General features: G+C 40.8%; 1 protein-coding gene across 10 annotated transcripts in view; it reads left to right on the forward strand.

Moving 5' to 3' along the window:
* ERC2 (ELKS/RAB6-interacting/CAST family member 2) overlaps positions 1 to 20,357 on the forward strand; it is a 1,007,143-nt gene that overhangs the window by 12,732 nt on the left and 974,054 nt on the right. For all 10 annotated transcript variants that reach the window (XM_043976675.1, XM_043976679.1, XM_043976684.1 and 7 more), the window contains exon 2: positions 16,515 to 17,312. In XM_043976675.1, coding sequence (XP_043832610.1) covers positions 16,656 to 17,312 — 657 coding nt within the window. In that variant the 5' untranslated portion in view covers positions 16,515 to 16,655. The remainder of the gene's footprint in view (positions 1 to 16,514; positions 17,313 to 20,357) is intronic.

The raw sequence follows: 20,357 nt of genomic DNA on the forward strand, positions 1-20,357 counted from the left end.
AGCTGTAGTTCAGAGGTGTTCTCAGGGTCTTGCCAGCTCCTGATGCCACTGGTTTTTCCATTTTGTGTACTATCATTGGCAGGGACCTCCAATTGCTTTTCACCCTTTTGCTCTTCAAATGGGGATTTGAATTCAAAGGCAGACTCTGGCAAAAAGAACCTATTGCAATTTTATTCCCATGTCTCTGACTTTGAGTTCAAATATTTGAGTAGTTGAGAGCTGTGCCATTTATTTCTCAGTATCTTCCACTTAACCCCCAAGCTTGACTACTGCCTTTCAAGTAGGAGGGGTCAAAGAGTGAGGAGGGCTACACTACTTAAAAAAAGCATGGCTGGTAAACTCCTTGAGGGCAGGGACTGTCTTTTGCTTCTTTTTTGTAGCCCTAGCCTTAGCACAGTGCCTTTTAATAAATGTTAATTGAATTACTAACTATGGACCTTGCTAGGTTCCTTTTAGCCTAATGATCTAGAGAACAGCAGGAAGAAATAGTAATGAGAAGGGTAGGGTTGACACTGGAAAATATAATGGTTAAGATCTGTTGGCTCTGTCAAATTTCTTTAGTCTTGATGATTTCAGAAGATAAATTATTTTATTTTATTTTTGTGGGGCAATGAGGGAGAAGATAATTTATTAATCTCTGTCCATGTTACTGAAAGCTAAAAAATGATGCTGTATACTACAAATGGTACCTGGGCATCTTAACTCCTTTAATTCAGCAAACATTTATTAAATTCCTTCAGTGTTCAAAACCCTGTACTATATGCTTGGGATGCACAGATAATAAGAAAAAATCCTTAGCATCATTTCTTCATTCAACAAACATTTAATAAATGTTTACACCTACTATAGGCCAGACACTTTGGTAGAATGAAATCTGGCCTTGGATGAGCTTCTATTCTATTGGAGGGGACCACATTTGCATCCATGAGCAGGCATATACTATACACTATACAAATGCACAAATGCAACTCCAGATGGGATGGGGGAGGGGAACATATCACCAAAGGCCTGGCCTAGGAGGTAAAACTTGAGTTGAAATGTGAAAAGAGGTAGGTATTTCAAGAGGCAGAGGAGGTTAGGAGGGATAGCATTCTAAGCATGGAGTAAAGGTATGGAGTAGGAGTTGGGGCACTGCATACAGAAAGTTGGACACTTTGATAAGAACCTAAGAGCTCAAGCTAATCATGTATCAAGGGCCTGTGATCTCAGAGCTGTGATTATAGTCTTAGTGACTTCCTCTCAGTAGTAGTTAATTAACACCCCAAGTAGGATTTAGACATAGGTCTTCATGAGGCCAAGCCTAGCACCCTGTCCGCTATGCTACTTGGCCTCTGAAATAGCCATAAAAATTTAAATAATGCCTTCTGATTACACAGGGATGTCTCATTGTTGATCTTCCCAAGAACTGTATGAAATCCCTTTCAACCACACTTTGACTGATGAGCCTGTAATGGTTTTGAGTGTTGGGGCTGAGACTCAAATTTAGGTCTCCCAACTCTATATCTGTTACTAATCCCCCACATCAACCTCCATTACTTAGAATAGTGGTGTCAAATTCCAATAGAGCACTGAATTAGAAAACACTGACATAATTTATGCTGTGTTGTATTTTTATTTATTTTGTTAAGCATTTTCCAATTATATTTTCATTTGGTTTGAACTTCACTGGGAGTTTGACACCTCTGGCTTAGAATACTGTATGTAAGAGTCTTAGGCACTTAGTAGCTATGCCACCCTGGGCAAGTCACTTAACTCCAATTGCCTTAAACATTCAGGGCCATCTTCAGTCCTCCTGATGTGTATCTTGACACTGGACCCAGAGGGCTCTGGAGGAGAGAGTGAGGTGAGCTTATACAGCCCTCCCTCACTTAAATCCAATTCAGGGTAAGTCATGAAATCACCTCCTGATGTCATGGTCCTCTTCCAGAATGAAGGACAAACAACAAAAAGGTGAGATAATATATGAGTTCAGGGAAAGTGATTGGGATGATGACATATGGCTTCACGGAGGAGGGAACACTTGAGCTGGCTCTGGAAGGACACCCTTATGCTATCTAGTGGTTTAAAGCAGAGAACAGAGGTGGCCAATTGTGCTTGGAAAGCTCTGCAATTGTTGGCATTTGCTGAATCAATTTAAACTGATTTAGTTAGAATCATATTGGGAAATACTCAAGGTTGATATTGGAGCACACAAAGTCTATGGAGAAACATTAATGAATGGATTGGACCTGTTTTAATGAATTACTATAGGAAACATAACAGCATTGGAAGAAATGTACACAGCATGGAAGGAAGCAACAATAGCATGTTACAATGTGTGTACGGAGCTCTCTGAAATGAGATTTCTTATCTCATTAGACTTGATTGTCAGTGGAAATTCTGAGGTCAGTAACCTACTTTTTCAATGGGCTAATAGGCATATTAATGCTGGGAATGTGTTGAAAGGGTGATTGGGTTCCTGTGGTCAAAATGGAAAAGGAAACAAAAAATAGAAGGTGTTTTGGAACACACGGTTTGTTGGCTATACCAATGATCTCACTGATTTTATTTTCTCTTCCAAGTACAAGAGTTCTTAACCTGGGAACCACAAACTTAATTTTTTTTACAACTGTATTTCAATATAATTGGCCTCCTTTGTTATCCTATGTGTTCTATCAGTTAGAGGGAATCAGGAAAGATTTCACGTGGAAAGCTGCTCCTGAGCTGTGGGCTATAGGAAGAGATGGAATTCTCTAGGGACAGTGAGGGAGGTGAGGGAGATGAGGAAAAAGTGCCTTCCAGGCATGGGACACAGGACCAAGGCATGGAGATCAGAGAGATGAGATGCTATGTTTAAAAACTGAGAAAAGGTCAGTTTGTTTGGGTCACAGAAAGACAGGTTGAGTTCGAAGTTTGAAGGACTCAAATCTAAACAGACAAGCATAGATTTTCCCCTCGAGGCAATACAGAGCCACAGGTGCTTCCTGAGTGAGAGAGTGACAGGGTCAGACCTTTACTGAAAGGAAAGTCATGTTGGCAGCTGGACAGAGGATGGATGGGAATGTAAAGAGTTTTGAATAACCCCAGCTTATTTCTCAATTTTGCTCAGCATTCCCTTTCTGATTGTACTAAGCCCTAGAGTGTTGCAGAAACTCCTGGAAGAAATCTATGAATACTCAAAAAAAGTTTGGTCTAATCATCAATCCACAGATGAAGACTACCCATTGCCCAGATTATGATGTGCTTATTTTGGCAACTTATAGAACTTTTCCATTGAGATAAACACCAGGGATAGATAGGACAAATGGGCGATGAGTTTGGTCCAGAAAGAAACAGGAGAAGGAAAGTGGACTGGATTGCTTTTGGTAAATTTTAGATTTCCTTTAGTTACCTCAAACTTCTCCAAGAAATAGAGGTCCATCTTTTAAGTAACAGTATTCTAAGTAACATTATTTTAAGTAACTGGTGTTGTACAATTGAGAACCGTGGAACTCTAAGGTTCCTCAGAGAAATACAAATGAATATTACACAGATGGCAGTGGAGAGGCGTATAGTGGGTGTAAGCAGACTGTGGCATATAACCAATGAGGAACCTTAAAGCATAGAAGGAAAGGGTGTCAGCAAGGCAATATAGAAATGAAAAAGAATATGGGCTCCTAACATGGTGAGAGAGCAAAGGATGATAGGTAGACAGTTTGAGAGTTCTACTAGTAGGTCAGGAGAAACTCAGAAAGGCCCTCCTCCCACCACACATTGTGATGAACTTATTTCGGGGGTATGAATGAGTGTTGCAAAGGATGGGTAGGCATGGTTGGGTTAGGAGCTGTATTTTTTTTTTTTTTTTGGTGAGGCAATTGGGGTTAAGTGACTTGCCTAGGGCTAGTAAGTGTCAAGTGTCTGAGGCCAGATTTGAACTCAGGTCCTCCTGAATACAGGGCTGGTGCTCTATCCACTGGGAGCTGTATTGTTAATAGCAACAAAGGGATTCGTGATGAGATTATAGATATTTTTGAGTATGCCATGTATGCCTTTACTGGAGTCAGTGATAAGAATGTTAAAAATCATCAGACCAATCAGAAGTCCCTAGAATACTCTGCTTGCAAACTGAAATAAAACCACTAATGGAAACTTATTTTTTGGTCCATCCATGTAAGTAATTCATAAGCTACTGTTGCCTAGCCTTTACCTCTCCTTTTCCAAAAAAGTAGCTAGGGAAACTGTCAAATATGTGTATTTGAGCAAAACAGTTTCCTGTGTTGGCCTTGTCCAAAATACGCATCTCTTTTACTGCACTGGGTCTGCCATCTTTCAGGCAGGAAGAGAATAGTACTTCATCACTGGCCTTTTGATTTGTAGTTGGTCACTGCATCAATCGTTTCTTAAGCCTTTCAAAGTTGTTTATCTTTCCAATATTATATAAATTGCTTTTCTGGTTCTGCTCATTCTACTCTGGATCAATTCATAATTACCTTCTCAAGTTCCTCTGAAATTTCCCTTTTGTCATTTCTTATGGCACAATAGTATTCCACTACATCCCCATATTATAATTTGTTCAGCCCTTCCACAGTTGATGAGCACCTCCTTATTTCAAGTTTTTTGCCTTTATAAAAAGAACTTCTAGAAATATTTTTGTGCATATTAGAACTTTTGCTGTCTCTTTTGTCTCTAAGATATGCCTCTGCCTTGTAGTCATATCACTTATTCCTTCACTTCTGTAAAAAAGGGAAATAGATGCATTTTTTCTTTTTTTTGGGGGGGCAAACTCAGTCATTATAATTATATAGTTTCATTTCACATATATAATTATATAGTTTCATTTCACATTTCCATCCTTTTACATCGTGGTAATCATCAAGTATGTGGTTTTCCTGATTCTGCTTATTTCACTCTGCATATACTTCAAATGTCTTCTCATGTGCTGAGAATGTGAAGGATTCTTCACATCAAATGAGATAACACATATAAAGTATTTTGCAAACTTTAAAGTGTATATAAATGCTAGCTATTGTTCATAGTCCTCATTTTTTGATGCAGTAATGTTCCATTACATTCATGTACCACAGTTTCTTTAATCCCTCCCTCCCTAATCGATAGGCATCTACTTAGGTTCCAGTTCTTGGCTCCCACAGAAAGTGCTGCTTTGAGGATTTTGGTCAATATGGGACTTAAAAAAAGTCTTTGGTCTCTTGGTAGTGTGTTCTCTAGGTTAATACAGGTATAGATAGTTTAGTCACTTTCTTAGCATAATTACAAATTTCTTTTTGGAGGAACTGGACAAATCCCTCCCTTTACCAAGTACATATTACTGTGCCTATCAACCCACAACTACACCAATGACTATTCCAATTTTTTCAATTTTGCCCAATTTCTGGTTGAGAAGTGAAACCTCAAGATTATTTTGATTTGCATTTCTTTTATTATTGGTGACTCATAGTATTATTTCATGTAGTTGTTTTTGGTTTTCAGTTGCTTTAATAATAATAACAACAGCTAGCATTTATAGAGTGCTTTAAAGTTTGCAAAACATTTCACATGCATTATGTCACCCAATCCTCCCCACAGCCTTGGGAGTTTGATGCTAATATCACCCTCATTTTACAGATGAAGAAACTGAGGCTGAAGCTGTAATCTGTTCAAGGTTATGTGGCTGGTAAGTGTCTGAGGGAGGATTTGAACTCATACACCAATGTATGCTTAAAAAGCAAATCCAACCCCCCAATCTCCAGCACATCGATTATAGGTCACCCTCCCAGATTGAGCAGCTAAACTTAGACTCAGCCCACTTTGCAGTTGCCTGCATATTTCTGCTTGCATATCATTCTGAATTACAGAACGGAAATGGGGCGCTATGGCAAGTGTGAAAAAGAAAACCACATAGTTAAGCTAAAGCAGGGAGGATCCAGGTTTGTAATGAGACCCTAGGCAGGTGAAAAGCAGACTCCTTACACTGGTCATGGAAGATGAATCAGGGAGAATGGACTCCCTTCCATCTTTAATCCGAGGATTTGCTGGTTTCCTTAGTGCTGATCGTTTCCTCCAGAAGCCTCCAGACACCAGGAGGAATTGTATTCTTGGATACCAGTTGTCTTACAACAATATTCTTAACCTCATTGTGGTCCTGAGCAGGGACTGAGAAGTACCAAGAAACCTTGACAAGCAGCAACCCCATGGCTTCCCCAAGTTTATCACATATTACCAGGATGTGAATTTTGGTCAATATATGATTTTTTTGTTTGTTGTTGTTCATAAGTGTCTGACTCTTTGTGATTCTGTATGGGCTTTTCTTGGCAAAGATATTATCTCAGCTTGCCATTTTCTTCTCTAGTGGATTAAGGCAAACAGAGGTTAAGTGACTTGCCTAGCTAGTGAGTGCCTAAGACTGGATTTAAACTCAGGTCTTCCTGACTTCAGGTCCAGCTCTCTATTCCCTGAGCCACCTAGCTGCCTCCTGGTTCCCTATGACTTCTACAATAAAGTACACACTATTATGGCATTTAAAGATCTGTCTCTAAGGTACTTATCTAGGCTTATTGCACATTTCTCTCCAAACCACCTTTCTTGCTGTTCCCTGTAACCAACATTCAATCTTTTATTGCTCCATCCTGCCTCTGCCTATTTCTATAATGTGTGTGAGATGTAGATCTTGGTTGTTTCCTGGAAAAAACCAGTATTTCTTTGCTCACATTTTTCCAAGCCTATGTAAGGGATGAATTCTCTAGTAAAATGTTTGTTCCACTGTATCTGAGCTGTTGAAGTAGATTCTGTTGTTGTGGACCCAGGTGTAGAAGCTGCAACAGTGTTCCCCAATTTCTGTTATCTATCAGAATCTTTCAAGGGGCAGGGTGGTACAGTGGAGAGAGTGCTGGATTTGAAGTCAGAAAACAAGGGTTCAAATTCTACTTTTTTACATACAGTCAACCTTGGGGAAGTCACCTAAACCCTCTGGCCTCAGTTTCCCTTTCTGTCAAACAAGACATTTGGATGAGATGGTCTCCAAGGTTTCTTCAAGCTCTGAATGCGTGATTCTATAATCCTATATTGCACCGTAGGAGACCACACACTGGCAGATTCTAAAATGAGCCTAATAAAACCATTAGCACCTTAGTTCAATCATTTTAATTTGTTCTCCCTCTATGAAATTCCATCAGGGCCAAAGCTGTATTATAATCAAGATAAGTTAATCATATTTCTTTTGTTTTTTTTACTTCCTTGAGTGATTTGAGAAAAAACATTTCCATCGTGTATTGGTTAAGATTTTTCACTCTTGCATTCTGAGTTAAATATTGTCCCCTATACGGTTTTCATTATTTGAACACATGTGAAATTCCATTTTAGTGGCATAATTGAGATTATTTAGTAAAAAAATATGTGATGCCCCAACAGTGCCTGAACAAAGCTCGCCTTGTGACTATTTTGTAAACAACCATATTTGTACGTGCTCTTTCCCACATAGAATGTAAGGGCCTTGAGGACAAGAGCTGGCACACAGCAGAACAAAGACATGACTTAGGACTCAGAGGACCTGGCTTCAAACCCTGCTTCTGACACTAGCTCCTAGACCTTGGCAAAGTCACTTAACTCCCCCAGGCCTCTGTTTCTTCTTTGGAGGATGATGTTGAATAATGGAATCCATTTCTTTCTCTTTGTCATGTACCATGGAGGACCAGAAGGGAGAGCAGGTATCCATGTGGGAAATCAGGAATTAAATAATTATAAAAAGTCTCTTAGGAGGTGGGGGATGGGTGTCCTTGGGCAAGTTTCCTGGCAGGGGGAGAGCCTGAGCTTAGATTTCAGGTTGTTCCCCCTTCGCAGTTGTGACAAGCTATGCTGTTGCCGTCCTTTCCCAAGTGCCCCCAGCGCAGCCTCTCTTGGTTACCATGGCATTTGAGAAATACGTGGTGTGCTCATTCTTCCAGCACAGAAGGACAGAGATTATTGAAAACTGATGATTAGGGAAATGGCTCATTTTCTTCCTTTCCTTCCCCTTTCACCAGAGGTCCTCAGCAATTTAAAAAGCAGGCCCAGATTCCTTTGTTTTCCTAATGGGAGGTAGGTTACTAAGGCTGACTAACCACATTGTGAGATTTACAAGCCTTGCTTTGTGTCCTGGTAGCTTTTTCTCTAGCTTTTTACTTATTTATTTGACAAATTTTTTTTCACTCTTTCCATTGAAACAGCCTCAAGTGATTTCTGTGAAATAAAGCAAGTCCTTCCCTATTGAAACACAGACAAAAGCTTCTAGAATCCCAGGGTCTTGGGGTGGCAGGGACCTCAATGGCCATTTAATGTGACCTGTGCACAAAAGAAATTCCCACTATAACACAACTCACCAAGCACCAGACTGAGATTCTGTCTGAAGGCGGGACCCACCACCTCTGAAGGCAGTCCCTTTCCCTTTGGGACATCTCAATTTTTAAAGAAGTTTTTCCAACACGGCAGCATAACTTTGCCTCTTTGTAACTTCTGCCTTTTGCTTCCCGGGTGTCACTCAAAGTAACTCTTGAATAAATACCTCAATCATTCCTTCCCTCTGGGGAGCCAAGCCATGGTCTAATCCCTCCCCCATGCAGCGGCCCCCCTGAAGACAGTTCCTTCCTCACAGAACTAACTTTCCTCTGGATTTAACAGCCCTAGTTTCGTGAACTGGAACCAAGCTCCCGTTCCGCTTTGGGACGGCTCTTTCGGAAGCTTTTCCTAATGTCAAGCCTAAGTCTGACTTTGTAACTCTCCATCTCCCCCACCCGCTTCGCTTCTGGTTCTGCTCCTGAGCCAAAGCTCTCTTTCCCATGACATCTTTTCAAACACGTCGTGTCTAAGGCTTTATCACACTCTGGGTCCTTCAACTGATTTTCATGTGATATGGACTTAAGGTCTTATGCTATTGGGATTATCTTCTCTTCTGGACACTTTCCAGCTGATCCAGCTCCCTCCTAATATGAGGCCCACAGGACTGAACACAAGATGCTGAATGGAGTCTGACCAGGGCAGAGGATTGTTGTCTCCCTGATCCCAAGTGCTCTTTCCTCATCCTGCTACCCCCGTTGAGTTCTAGACTTTAGGACAATTTTGTGCTTGTTTTTAAACGTGTTTAGAATTAAATTTGGGTTGTCAGACGAAATGAATAATCACATGGATGCACTGCTAAGAAAAGGGAAGATTGCTCCCTGGGTACAGATCCCCAGGAAGGCAAATGATCCCAACCCACACTGTCTGTCAGTCCCGTTCAGGTGATGAGATGAGGCAGAGATCTGGGAAATTAGACTTAACCTAATTTAGAACAGACTGCAGGAAGTACTTTTGTTCTAAAATAGACCATTCTGGGCCATTATACTCTGAGGTCTTTCAGACGAGACTGAGCAAGCTTTCCTTGTCCCCACCCACTTCTTTTATCTAGAGTTTACATTCCAAGAGTCTGCAAACCTCTTGAGACCATAGCTACATGAATGTGTGTGGGGTGTGTGTGTGTGTGTGTGTGTGTATAATTTATGCACTAATAGTCACTTAAGCCAACCATTCTCCCAGGCTCACTAGGGGCATCTTTGATTTGGTAAGTCTTAACCAAAACTTGATATTGAATTTTATTTATGAAGTACTCATTGGGAAAATCATTTTAGAATTAATTAACTACTTTTAAATGGATTTCTTTAGTCCCATTTCCAATAACATTTGTCTCTTCCTATGTATGGAATGGCCTAATTAAGAATGCATAGTTCTTGGGAACAACTGGTATCTAAAATAGTTTACTCGGTTTTCTCATAAGCAGTATAATTGCTGATTTCATTGGTGGAGACAGAGTCACTGCAAAACTCCCCAGTACTGCCTAAACCAGATTAAAATGTAATTGGGAATTGTTTAACAAAATAAATAAAAATACAGTGCAACACAGACAATGTTAATTTTTGTTTTTCTAAGACATTATGCGGTCCACAGGGAAAAGGTTCTATTTGGGTTTGACACCACTGTTGTAGAGATTTTCCTTCTATCAACGCAGACAGGCTGCCTTCTTTGCAATCTAGAGTTATAGAAAATTGTCTGGAGATATTGAAAGGTGAAGTGATTTATCTAAGGTCAGTTTGTTTCAGAGGCATGATTTAAACCCAAGTCTTTCTGATTCCACAGTGAGCTGTCTATACTATGCTGCCACTCAATGGAAGACTAGATTGTAGTATTTAAATTGATCATAAGAATTATAGCAGAGATTATTTTGATGTATGGATTGAACTTGAAGGCTGCAGAGGAACCTTCTGTGTCTCCAGTTCTGTTAGTCTGTAATTCTGAGATGTAAGGGACCTCAGACACCATTCAGCCAAGCTCCTTTATTTTAAAGATGAGGATGCTGGGGGGCAGCTAGGTGGCGCAGTGGATTAGAGCACCAGCCCTGGAGTCAGGAGTACCTGAGTTCAAATCTGGCCTCAGACACTTAACACTTACTAGCTGTGTGACCCTGGGCAAGTCACTTAACCCCAATTGCCTCACTAAAAAAAAAAAAAAAAAAAAAGCACAAAACAAATCAAAGATGAGGATGCTGGTGAAATTATGATACAATTGAAGATTATTGCCTTTAGATCCTATGATAAATTTACAGTTTGGGGAATAATGTTTTTTTGGCCATTCTCTTGAGGTTAGTAACAGGCGTTAGTAATATCCCATTGTTGTGATAATATTAACATGTTCACTAGGATATTAATACTTACAGTATCGATAAAACAATATTATGCTATTGACTGTTGAATATAGCTCATCCTTTTTGCTTTCTCTTTCGTGGATTAAAAAACATTAGGCTGGAAGAGAAATTAGGAGACAACAATCAGAAAAAGCTTGAGGGTCCAAAAAAATCCTAATATGTCAGAGAATTTATAAGGAATAGAAATCATTTGCTTTAATGGTTGATGCAGAACTCTATTGGCTTTGGGGTGAGTTGTAACTTTAGCTTTTTGCTACGTTGGCAAGAAATAAACACTTCTCTCAGTTCATCACCCTTTTGTGTGCTATCTTCATCCATTAGAATGTAAGCTCCTGGAGGGCAGGGACTCTTTCTCTTTGCTTGTATTTTATATCACAGCAGTCCTTACTACTCTGCCTGATACATAACAAGAGCTAAATAAATGCTCTGTCTGTCTAGATAGCCTTCTTCACCATGCCTGATTTAAGTCTTTATGAAATAGGTCCAAGCAGAGCTGGGCTGGCCTGCCAGGGACCTTGGAAACCATCAAGTTCGATCTCCTCATTTGACTGAAGAACAAACATGAGAGAGCTTGCTAGGGTGTGAGGCAAGACTATTTAGAAATTCTTTATTAATGCACTCTGAGAAATAGCTATGGGAGGCTGAGAGGCCCAGAGATGGAAAGTGAACTACTCAAGGTCACACTGGCAGCAAATGGCAAAGGCGAGATTTGAACTCAGGTTCTCTGACTCTAAATATAGCACTTCTTGCCATTTTAGCAACCAAATCCAGATGTGGCTAAGTTCTATGCCTACTCGGTTGTGATTTCTTACCCAATTCCCAGCCTCTGCAAGTATCTTCTGATTTTTAGGAATCTAGCCAATGTAATATGTTTGGAAAAAGAAATAATGGGGCCCTCTTCCTTCTATGGTAGTTTATGTCATTCTTCTCCAGGGATAAGGTAAGAGAGATGTTGGGGAAACAATGCCTAAACATTGTCATCACAGTATTTTTTTTTTGGAGGGGCAATGAGAGTTAAGTGACTTGCCCAGGGTCACATAGCTAATAACTGTCAAGTGTCTGAAGCTGGATTTGAACTCAGGTACTCCTGAATCCAAGGCCAGTGCTTTATCCACTGTGCCACCTAGCTGCCCCCTCATCATAACAGTATTAATAGTGATAACTCACATTTATTTAGAGCATTAAAGTTTATAAAATACTTTCCTCATAATTAGCCTATGTGATAAATGGTACAAGGAACATGATTTCTGATGTACAAATAGGGAAAGTGTCTCAAGGGCAGAGACTGCAATGTAGCTAGTTTTGGAGTCTGGAGGAGCTGGTCTCAGAGATACACACTGGCTACATAGTCACACACACGGGGAAGTCACCTCACCTCTCAGTGCTCCAGGCCACTCTCTAAGATCATCAATTACCAATGAGGTACCCATCTGCATTGGTGAAAGGAGTTCTAACACCTGGACTTCTCCATTCTAATGAAGTCACTGATACAGATTAAAAAGTGTCTATCAAATGTGACATCTCTAAGGGGCTTTGCCCATATTAAAATACTCTCCTGATATTTTAGCCTTTTGGGGGTACCCATTGTGTTAGCAGAGTGCCTAGCACCTAATGAGAGTTGAATAAATACTTATTGATTGAGTATAAAAATGTCAGCTATTACTTGCCAAGGGCTATGTAGATAACAAATGCTAGAGCCTGTACTTATACACTCATCCTTAGATTCCCAGTGTAGATTTTTGCCTCTGCTATCTCTTCTCCCTTCTCTCTGTTTCCTCACCAGCTTCTCTTTTCTACAGGCCAGCACTGACAGGGTCAGAGCATCCCAGATCTGTTCTCAGATTATTTTCACTTCCTTCATCCCAAAATAAAACCCAAGTTCCTAAAAGATCCCAAAGAAAATGAAAAACAAAACAAAAACTCCTCTTCTGACAATGAGATGGATGCATCTATTGGATATAGTAAGTTTTAGATTGAGCTAGAGCTTGGCTCACACAATATTAGTCACATAGACACTGGATATTTTTTGATCCCGTCACTGGAAAGTCTTGAGCCAGTGCCATTTATTGAGTATTTGAGTCAATATCTTAAATAGGTTGATTTAGGAAGTTTCTGTGGCCAAGAGAAAGTAGTTAGACCAGATAGCCTCTGAGATATTTTTTTTTTTTGGTTCACAGATTTTCTTGCAACAAATTGCTTTTCTGTTTGTTATTGGTTGTGATTCTATGAAAGATGTGCTGGTCACAGCAGAGAGCTAAGAAAGCCCAGCTCATAGGCAGGATGGTTGTAGAGTCCATCTGGCTTGACTGGACTCCATGATTACAGATTTCATGTCACAGAATTTGTAGACTCAGGCCTTCACTGACAGTATCTCTGAGGTCCTTTCTACATCTATGTGTGTCCCATAGCTTTTTTTCTGAGACCCCATTAATACAGAATTTCTAACTGCCACCTTGCCTCACACCCTAGCCTAAATAGATACAAGATTTTCCTGGATACAAGTGAAAAGAGTATAAATAGAAAATAGTACCAATTATCAGTGTCGGAAAAATAACCATAACAATAATATTAGCACACATTTACATGGTGTTTTAAAGCTTAAAAAGGGTATTGTAGACATTATTTCATTAGACTGGTCCTTGTAACTGTCTTATGGGTACTATAGTATAGTATCAACAACCTTATTTTAAAGATGGGAAAACTGAGGCTTATAAAGATTAAATGTCATTCCTGACACATAGCAAATACTTGATAAATATGTATCAGTCAGTTAGATCACTTGCTTATGGTCATATAGCTAGTAAGTGTCACATTGGTTTCATGTCCACCACTCTGTCCACTACAACACATTGCCTCTATTAATAAACATTGTGGTCAGTTCAACTTGCTTTGCAATGATTTGCATCGATATAAATGAGTTTCAGTGCATAAAATATCCCAGCTCTTAAGTTTCTTTAAGTCTCCATCAGGATTTCTTATTTATTAACTCCCATTCACTTTTACTCTTATGTAGTTGTATTTCTGGTGTGCTTTGTTCTTTTTTTACTTCACATTATTTCATAAAAGTTTTTCCATTTTCTCTATATTACTCATTCTTGCCAATCTTAATTGCATTATAGCATTCTGTTACATTAATGGACCACAAATTATGCAATCATTCCTCCATTGTTGGACATTTAGGTTGTGCCTAGTTTTTTTCTCTTGCAGTTTCAGCTGATGTTGATATGAAAATCTTTGAAGAGGTATATAATTAGCTTGGAGAACTTGGGGAAGGCTTTCTATAAAACTCTGCTATGGGAAATATTTTGGTGAAAGGCAGCATGGTGTAGTGGAGAGAGTACTTGACTTGGAGTCAGGATGACCTGGGTTCAAATCCTGCCTCTGATATTTATTACCAGTGTGACTTTGGAGGTCACAACCTTTTCTGAATCTCAGTTTGCTTATATGTAAAATTAGGGGGTTGCTGTAGATGACTCCAAAGCTCTAAATCTATGATTGTATGTGAAGGAGAAAACACTGATGCGCGGGAGTTGTGTGATATGTTAGATGGGATGGAAATGTGCGATCTGGGTTTATATCTAGGCTCTAACACTTAATGACTGTGACCATGGATAAGGCATTTAGCCTCAGTTTCCCCATCTATAAAATGAAAATTATAAGACACGTACTATTTACCTCACAGGCTATTATGGTAAAAAAAAAATGCTTCCTTAGCCTTAAATTACAGAAAACAAACATATCTCCTCTTCTCTTTTAAAAATCAGCCATATTTGGAAAGTACTTACTGGCTTATTTTGCACACCTAGAAGTGTTAAAATATATGTGACAGTCAGTGGGCAGTCAGAAGTTTTCACTTCCTGGTTTCTGATTGTCACAATCCTTCTTACCTTTTCCTTCCCCCCCACAAGATCTTTAGTTCATTTCTCAGGTACCACTATTGCCAGAGAGCTGTCCAGAGTGCTGAACTCCAGCTTTCTGGTGAAAACGGAAAACTTTGTGGTGAGGAGGAAGGAAACGTTTTTGCAGAGAGTGTGGAAGAAACTAATGCATCATCTTTAAGGCCACCTTTGAAGAAGGAAATGAAATCACAGAAAATCAGTCTGAGCAGTATATATGGAAGGGCGCCACCATGACTTTATCTGTTGGATAGGATTTATGGGATGGTTGTTTTGTAAGTTAAATTTTTTTTTTAACTTGTGCCTATGGTGAAGATGATTCAATAGCAGACCCTCAATATAGAGCTGGATGGGACCTCAGAACCTATCTGGTCCAACTGTGTCATTTTACAGATGAGGAAAATGAGGCCTTGAGAGGTAAAATCATTTGCCCAAGGTCACACAAATATGACATGAATGTGACATGACAGAAACATGATTTGAATTCAAGTCTTCTGACTCCAAAGCCAGCAGTTTTGCCAATGTACTGTGCTACCTGTGTGATGCTGGGTGATTCATTAAATAGGACTGGGTTACAAGGGGAGTTTGGGGGCAGTTGTAAAGATGACTATCTGTACTTAGGTTTCCTTGACTTCCTAAGGAGCTCCCTATGGCTCCTAAACCCCACTGAGACTCCTGTTTTTGTACTTAAAATTTGCATTCAGTAAATCATTTGAAGAATATTAGCTTTCTGTTTTAGATGTGTTCCATGGTTTTGGTTTGAATCATGTTCTTAAGAGATGATGTTGTGAAGTGGAATGAGATGAAGACTGGGAGGCAGAAGAACTTGGTTCAGGTCCTCATTCTGGCATTAGCTTTGTGACCAGGGATAAATCACCTACACTCTCTGAGCCTTGATTGTCTAATTCCTTCCCATCCCCTCCCCAAACCACAGACTTCTATATAAAGGGGCTGCCCCCTTTATATAGACAAAGTGTTAGTTGCATAATCTCTCTCAAAAGGTTGTTGTGGGGGCAGCTAGGTGGCTCAGTGGATAAAGTACCAGCCCTGGATTCAGGAGGACCTGAGTTCAAATCCGGCCTCAGATGCTTGACACTAGCTGTGTGACCCTGGGCTAGTCACTTAACCTCAATTGCCCCACCAAAAAAAAGGTTGTTGTGAGAAAAGTCCTTTGTAAACTCTAATGTGCTATAAAAACATTTGAGCGTAACCTAGTGGATGAAACACTAGCCTGGAATTCAGGAAGACCTGGGTTTGAGTTTTGCTTTAAATTCTGTTTTTTTTTTTGTTTTGTTTTGTTTTTGCGGGGCAATGACTTTGAGGGTTAAGTGACTTGCCCAGAGTCACACAGCTAGTAAGTTAAATTCTTATTAGATGTGTGAGTATGGCTTAGTCACTTCTCTGGACCTCCATTTTTTGAACTGAAAAAAAAAATGGAGATAGTATGGTATTCTACTTTATAGGGTAGTATTGAAGATCAAATGAGATAATGTATATAACATGTTTTGCAAACCTGAACGTATTGTATCAATCTGATTCCTTATTATTGTCATGAACATAATTTAAAAAAATTGTCATAAGCTATGGAAAAATTCAGCCAAGTCTCCACTCCTGTGAGCTTTACTTCCTTATCTGTAAAATGACAGTTCTTATACTACCTGCCTCATAAGGGCTTCTGGGAAGTAATGATTTTCCAAACCTTAAGTGCTATAGAAATAGGATTTGTTTATTGTTGTTGTTACTAGCAGGGTAATCTTGGGTCAATCATATAACCTCTGTCAGACTCCATTTTCTCTTCTACAATGAGGATAATATTTGCACAACCAACTTGACAGGAATGCCCTGAGGAAAGTGCATTGTAAATTAATTGCTATGGAAATGAGTTGTAATATTGTTTAGAGTTTTCGAGTTATTTAATTTTAATTTTCTCTTTCTGTTTTCTTTCAACTTTTCAGATCTCTGATGGAAGGCATTTCTTGGTGCAGCTTATGAAGATAATGCAGTGAAAGTCTTGGCCAGTTGTGGAAATCCTGGCCAAATTCCAAACCCAAGTATAGCATTTCTTCCATTTGGTCGTCCCTCATCCTAGAAGAACCATGTACGGGAGTGCGAGAACAATCAGTAACTTGGAAGGCAGCCCTTCCCGGTCGCCTCGCTTGCCAAGGTCGCCTCGTTTGGGCCATCGGAGAACCAGTAGTGGAGGTGGGGGAGGAACAGGCAAGACACTGTCCATGGAAAACATCCAGTCCCTTAACGCAGCCTATGCAACATCTGGACCAATGTACTTGAGTGACCACGAGGGAGTAGCATCTACGACTTTCCCCAAGGGCACCATGACCCTCGGAAGGGCTACAAACCGAGCTGTGTATGGGGGTCGGGTGACGGCCATGGGGAGCAGCCCCAATATCGCCTCTGCTGGCCTCTCCCACACTGATGTCCTTTCCTACACTGACCAGCATGGTGGGCTGACCACATCGTCTCATCATCACCACCACCAAGTTCCTTCCATGTTGAGACAGGTAAGGGACAGCACCATGCTGGATTTGCAGGCTCAGCTCAAGGAGCTGCAGCGGGAGAATGACCTCCTCCGCAAAGAGCTAGACATCAAGGACAGCAAGCTGGGGTCTTCCATGAATAGCATTAAGACATTTTGGAGCCCTGAACTCAAGAAAGAAAGAGTCCTGCGTAAAGAGGAGGCAGCCCGCATGTCCGTTCTCAAGGAACAGATGAGGGTCTCACATGAAGAAAATCAGGTAGGTCATGCCCAAGGTCAAGGCCAAATCCTACCTTCTCTCGGCCCCTCCCCTCAACCCCCCCCCCCTCCTGATTGATTTCTAACAGAGCAGTTGATCCTTTGCAGGTGCTGAGACATGGGCTGGAGGACATTTCATGGCATAAAGATCATGTGTCTGCTTTTGAAGGAGCCACCAGAAAGGGTGCAAAGCTGGGGGTGGATGGGAGGCTGGAACCAGTGATCCCCCGCTCCTCCAGGAATCTTTCTTCTTGCTGCTGAGGAGGGGAATGGACTCACTTCATTTCTGCAGTTTTGTGTGCTGGGTCTTCTCCTTTCAGCAGTACTCTGAACGTGGGACTGGCCGGCTGTCTGGAGGAGATAAACGCCTTTTACATCAGAATGAAAGTTTTCCCATCTTCTCAGAAATGATGGGGTTGGACCAGGTGATCTCCAGGGTTCCTTTTAGTGCTGATATTTTAATGTTTAGGGGGGTACATTTTCAATGGTGAAGTGGTATGGGAAGGGCATTCATTTTTTACAAAGTTAACAGAGTTTCACTGAAGAATTTAATAGCAGGATTGGATGTTAGGGAGCTGATACTAAAGGATGTAACTCATTGATTCTCTTCCCTCAACCTCCACTAATGACTACCTTTGTGTTAAAAGCATATGATTTAGGTGCCTTCTATAGCTTGAACAACTCTAAGCAAGCCTGGCTTATATATTTGGGTTGAAAATTGCCAATAAACCTAGAACTTTCCAGAGGCATATCTGCATGATAGTGGCAAGGGGGGGGTGGTTAAAGTTATTTTGGAATGTTGTTAGGATATCATAGCCACACCCAATTGAGAGAAATAATTTTGCTATCATGTTAACAACCAATTATTAAATTAGAATTAAGGCTTTTTCTCCTTTATTTCCTCATTTAGGGCCCAGTCCCATAGGTCAGTCAGTCAGTTTCTGAAGGACATGACTGATTGATGAGATGTCTCTAACTCTTTGGGAACATGTTTCTTGATCTTGGGTGGCACCCCACCCAACCAGGAGACCTTACTTCTATTTAAAGTATAAACAGAATATAATCTAGGCAAATTCTTGCCTAATAGAAATGAGCTCCTATCCTTGAGCCCCTTCATTGGAGTCTAGGGTCACCCAGCTTACGAAGGAGAAAACCAACCAGAGAGATGTGGATGGAGATACGTTCCCCAGTCCAGATTGCTGGAGTGGTTGAGTCTCATGATGAAGCCACATTCTCGGCAGGGGGATCTGAAGACTTCTAGCTCACCTCCTCATTATATGTGCACTAATAAGGCTTGATTTTTCCTTTTTCCTTTTCCAAAAGCATATTGAGGTTTTCAGCCTCTCCATGGTTTTGTTTTTGGTTATTGAGAAAAACCACTGATCATTAATTTATTAATTATTTGATAGCCTAATTAAGAAATTGATCATTAATCACAATCTTCAGAACCCTGCCCTAGAGGTGTTGATGTCTTGCCATTACCTGCCTGGGTGACTACTGTTACTCATCTCTGATCCTTGCTCCAAGTTGTCTGTTCTCTACTAGACTATCTCTAGTGCTTGTTCCCCACTCCTTGATACCCTAGTTCCTAGTCCCTGCTCCTTGTTCCCCTCTCCCTACCAGAATGGCTCTTGTTCAAACTCCCTGAAGCCTACTCCCTGCCTGATTGTATTTGTGTCATGCTCCTTGATCTCTTCTCCTTCTTTGATGGTTCTGGTCCCAGCTTGGTGCATCTCCTTCCCTGCCAGGATATCTCTAGTTCTTTGTCCCTTTCCTTCTTTCCTTCCAGGAAGGCTCTGGTCCTTACTTCCTTCTCTCCTCTTCTTCCTGGATGACTCTGATTCCAGTTCCCTGCATCCCACTCCCATCCCGGTTATTTATGTCCTCCTCCTTGCTCCTCTCTCCTTCCAGGCTGGCTTTGGTCCTAGCTTCCCGCATCCCATTTCCAGACAGGATATCTCTGGTTCCTGGTCCTTGCTCTCCTTTCCTTCCTGCATGGCTCTGGTCTTTACTTCCTGCTCTTCTCTCCATTCATGATGACTTTGGTGTCTTGTCCTTTTTCTCCTCTCCAGAGGATCTCAGTTTCCTCCCTGCTTCCCCCTAACAATGTGGCTCCAATTCTTATTCACCAAACTCTAACAGTGGAACTCTGATTCCTGCTTCTCACTTGAGTGGTTCCAATTCTGGGTCTGCTGTGCTTCCATTACATGGAATGAACTACACCCTTGGAATGTTGTTTGACCTAAAGCCATGGTTTCATGGAACCAGTTAATGAAATTAGGCAGGGTATACCTGTAGAGCCAGGTATGCCAATTCCAGCCAGGCTGGGGAATCACCAAAGTATAGACTTTGATGGTGGCCTAACCGAAGACCCATTCACTTTTGTGTTTTTTTTTTTTTTGGCAGGCAAAGGGGGTTAAGTGACTTGCCCAGGGTCACACAGCTAGTATGTGTCAAGTGCCTGAGGCCGGATTTGAACTCAGGTACTCCTGAATCCAGGGCCGGTGCTTTAACCACTGAGCCACCTAGCTGCCTCCATTCACTTTTTGTGATGTCATTGGTTAATCCTCACATGATGGAAATGTATTTTTGTTGACTGTCTTCTTAGATTTTACTCTTTTTGGCATAAGACATACAAGCATTTATGGTTTTTACTGATATCTACTTTCCCCCGTCATTACTCTTTGTCTGCCTATGCAGAAAGGGGCTACCTTTTTGCTTTGATGATCTCATGGAGATATTGCCACCCCACATAATATGCAAGTGTGATTCTTGTGTCTAGCAAAGGCAATTATTCTTTCTGAAGCAAGTGATTGCACAGCTCTCAGTTCATCCCCAAATTTCTTGTTTAAAGAATCCTCTTTACCTGTGCAACTAACTCACTCTTTCCAAGCACCATTAGGGGAACATTCGCCTTCTTTTTTGTTTGATTTTAAAACCATGAAAGAATCTGAGCAAGCTGGGAAGTGGATGTAGGCAGGAAGGGAAGCAGTGCCAAGAAACTTTGAAGCTGCCCCATGAGATTTGGCCGACTCCTGACATAGCC

Source organism: Dromiciops gliroides, chromosome 1, assembly GCF_019393635.1.
Source record: "Dromiciops gliroides isolate mDroGli1 chromosome 1, mDroGli1.pri, whole genome shotgun sequence".
In the NCBI taxonomy this organism is placed as follows: domain Eukaryota; kingdom Metazoa; phylum Chordata; class Mammalia; order Microbiotheria; family Microbiotheriidae; genus Dromiciops; species Dromiciops gliroides.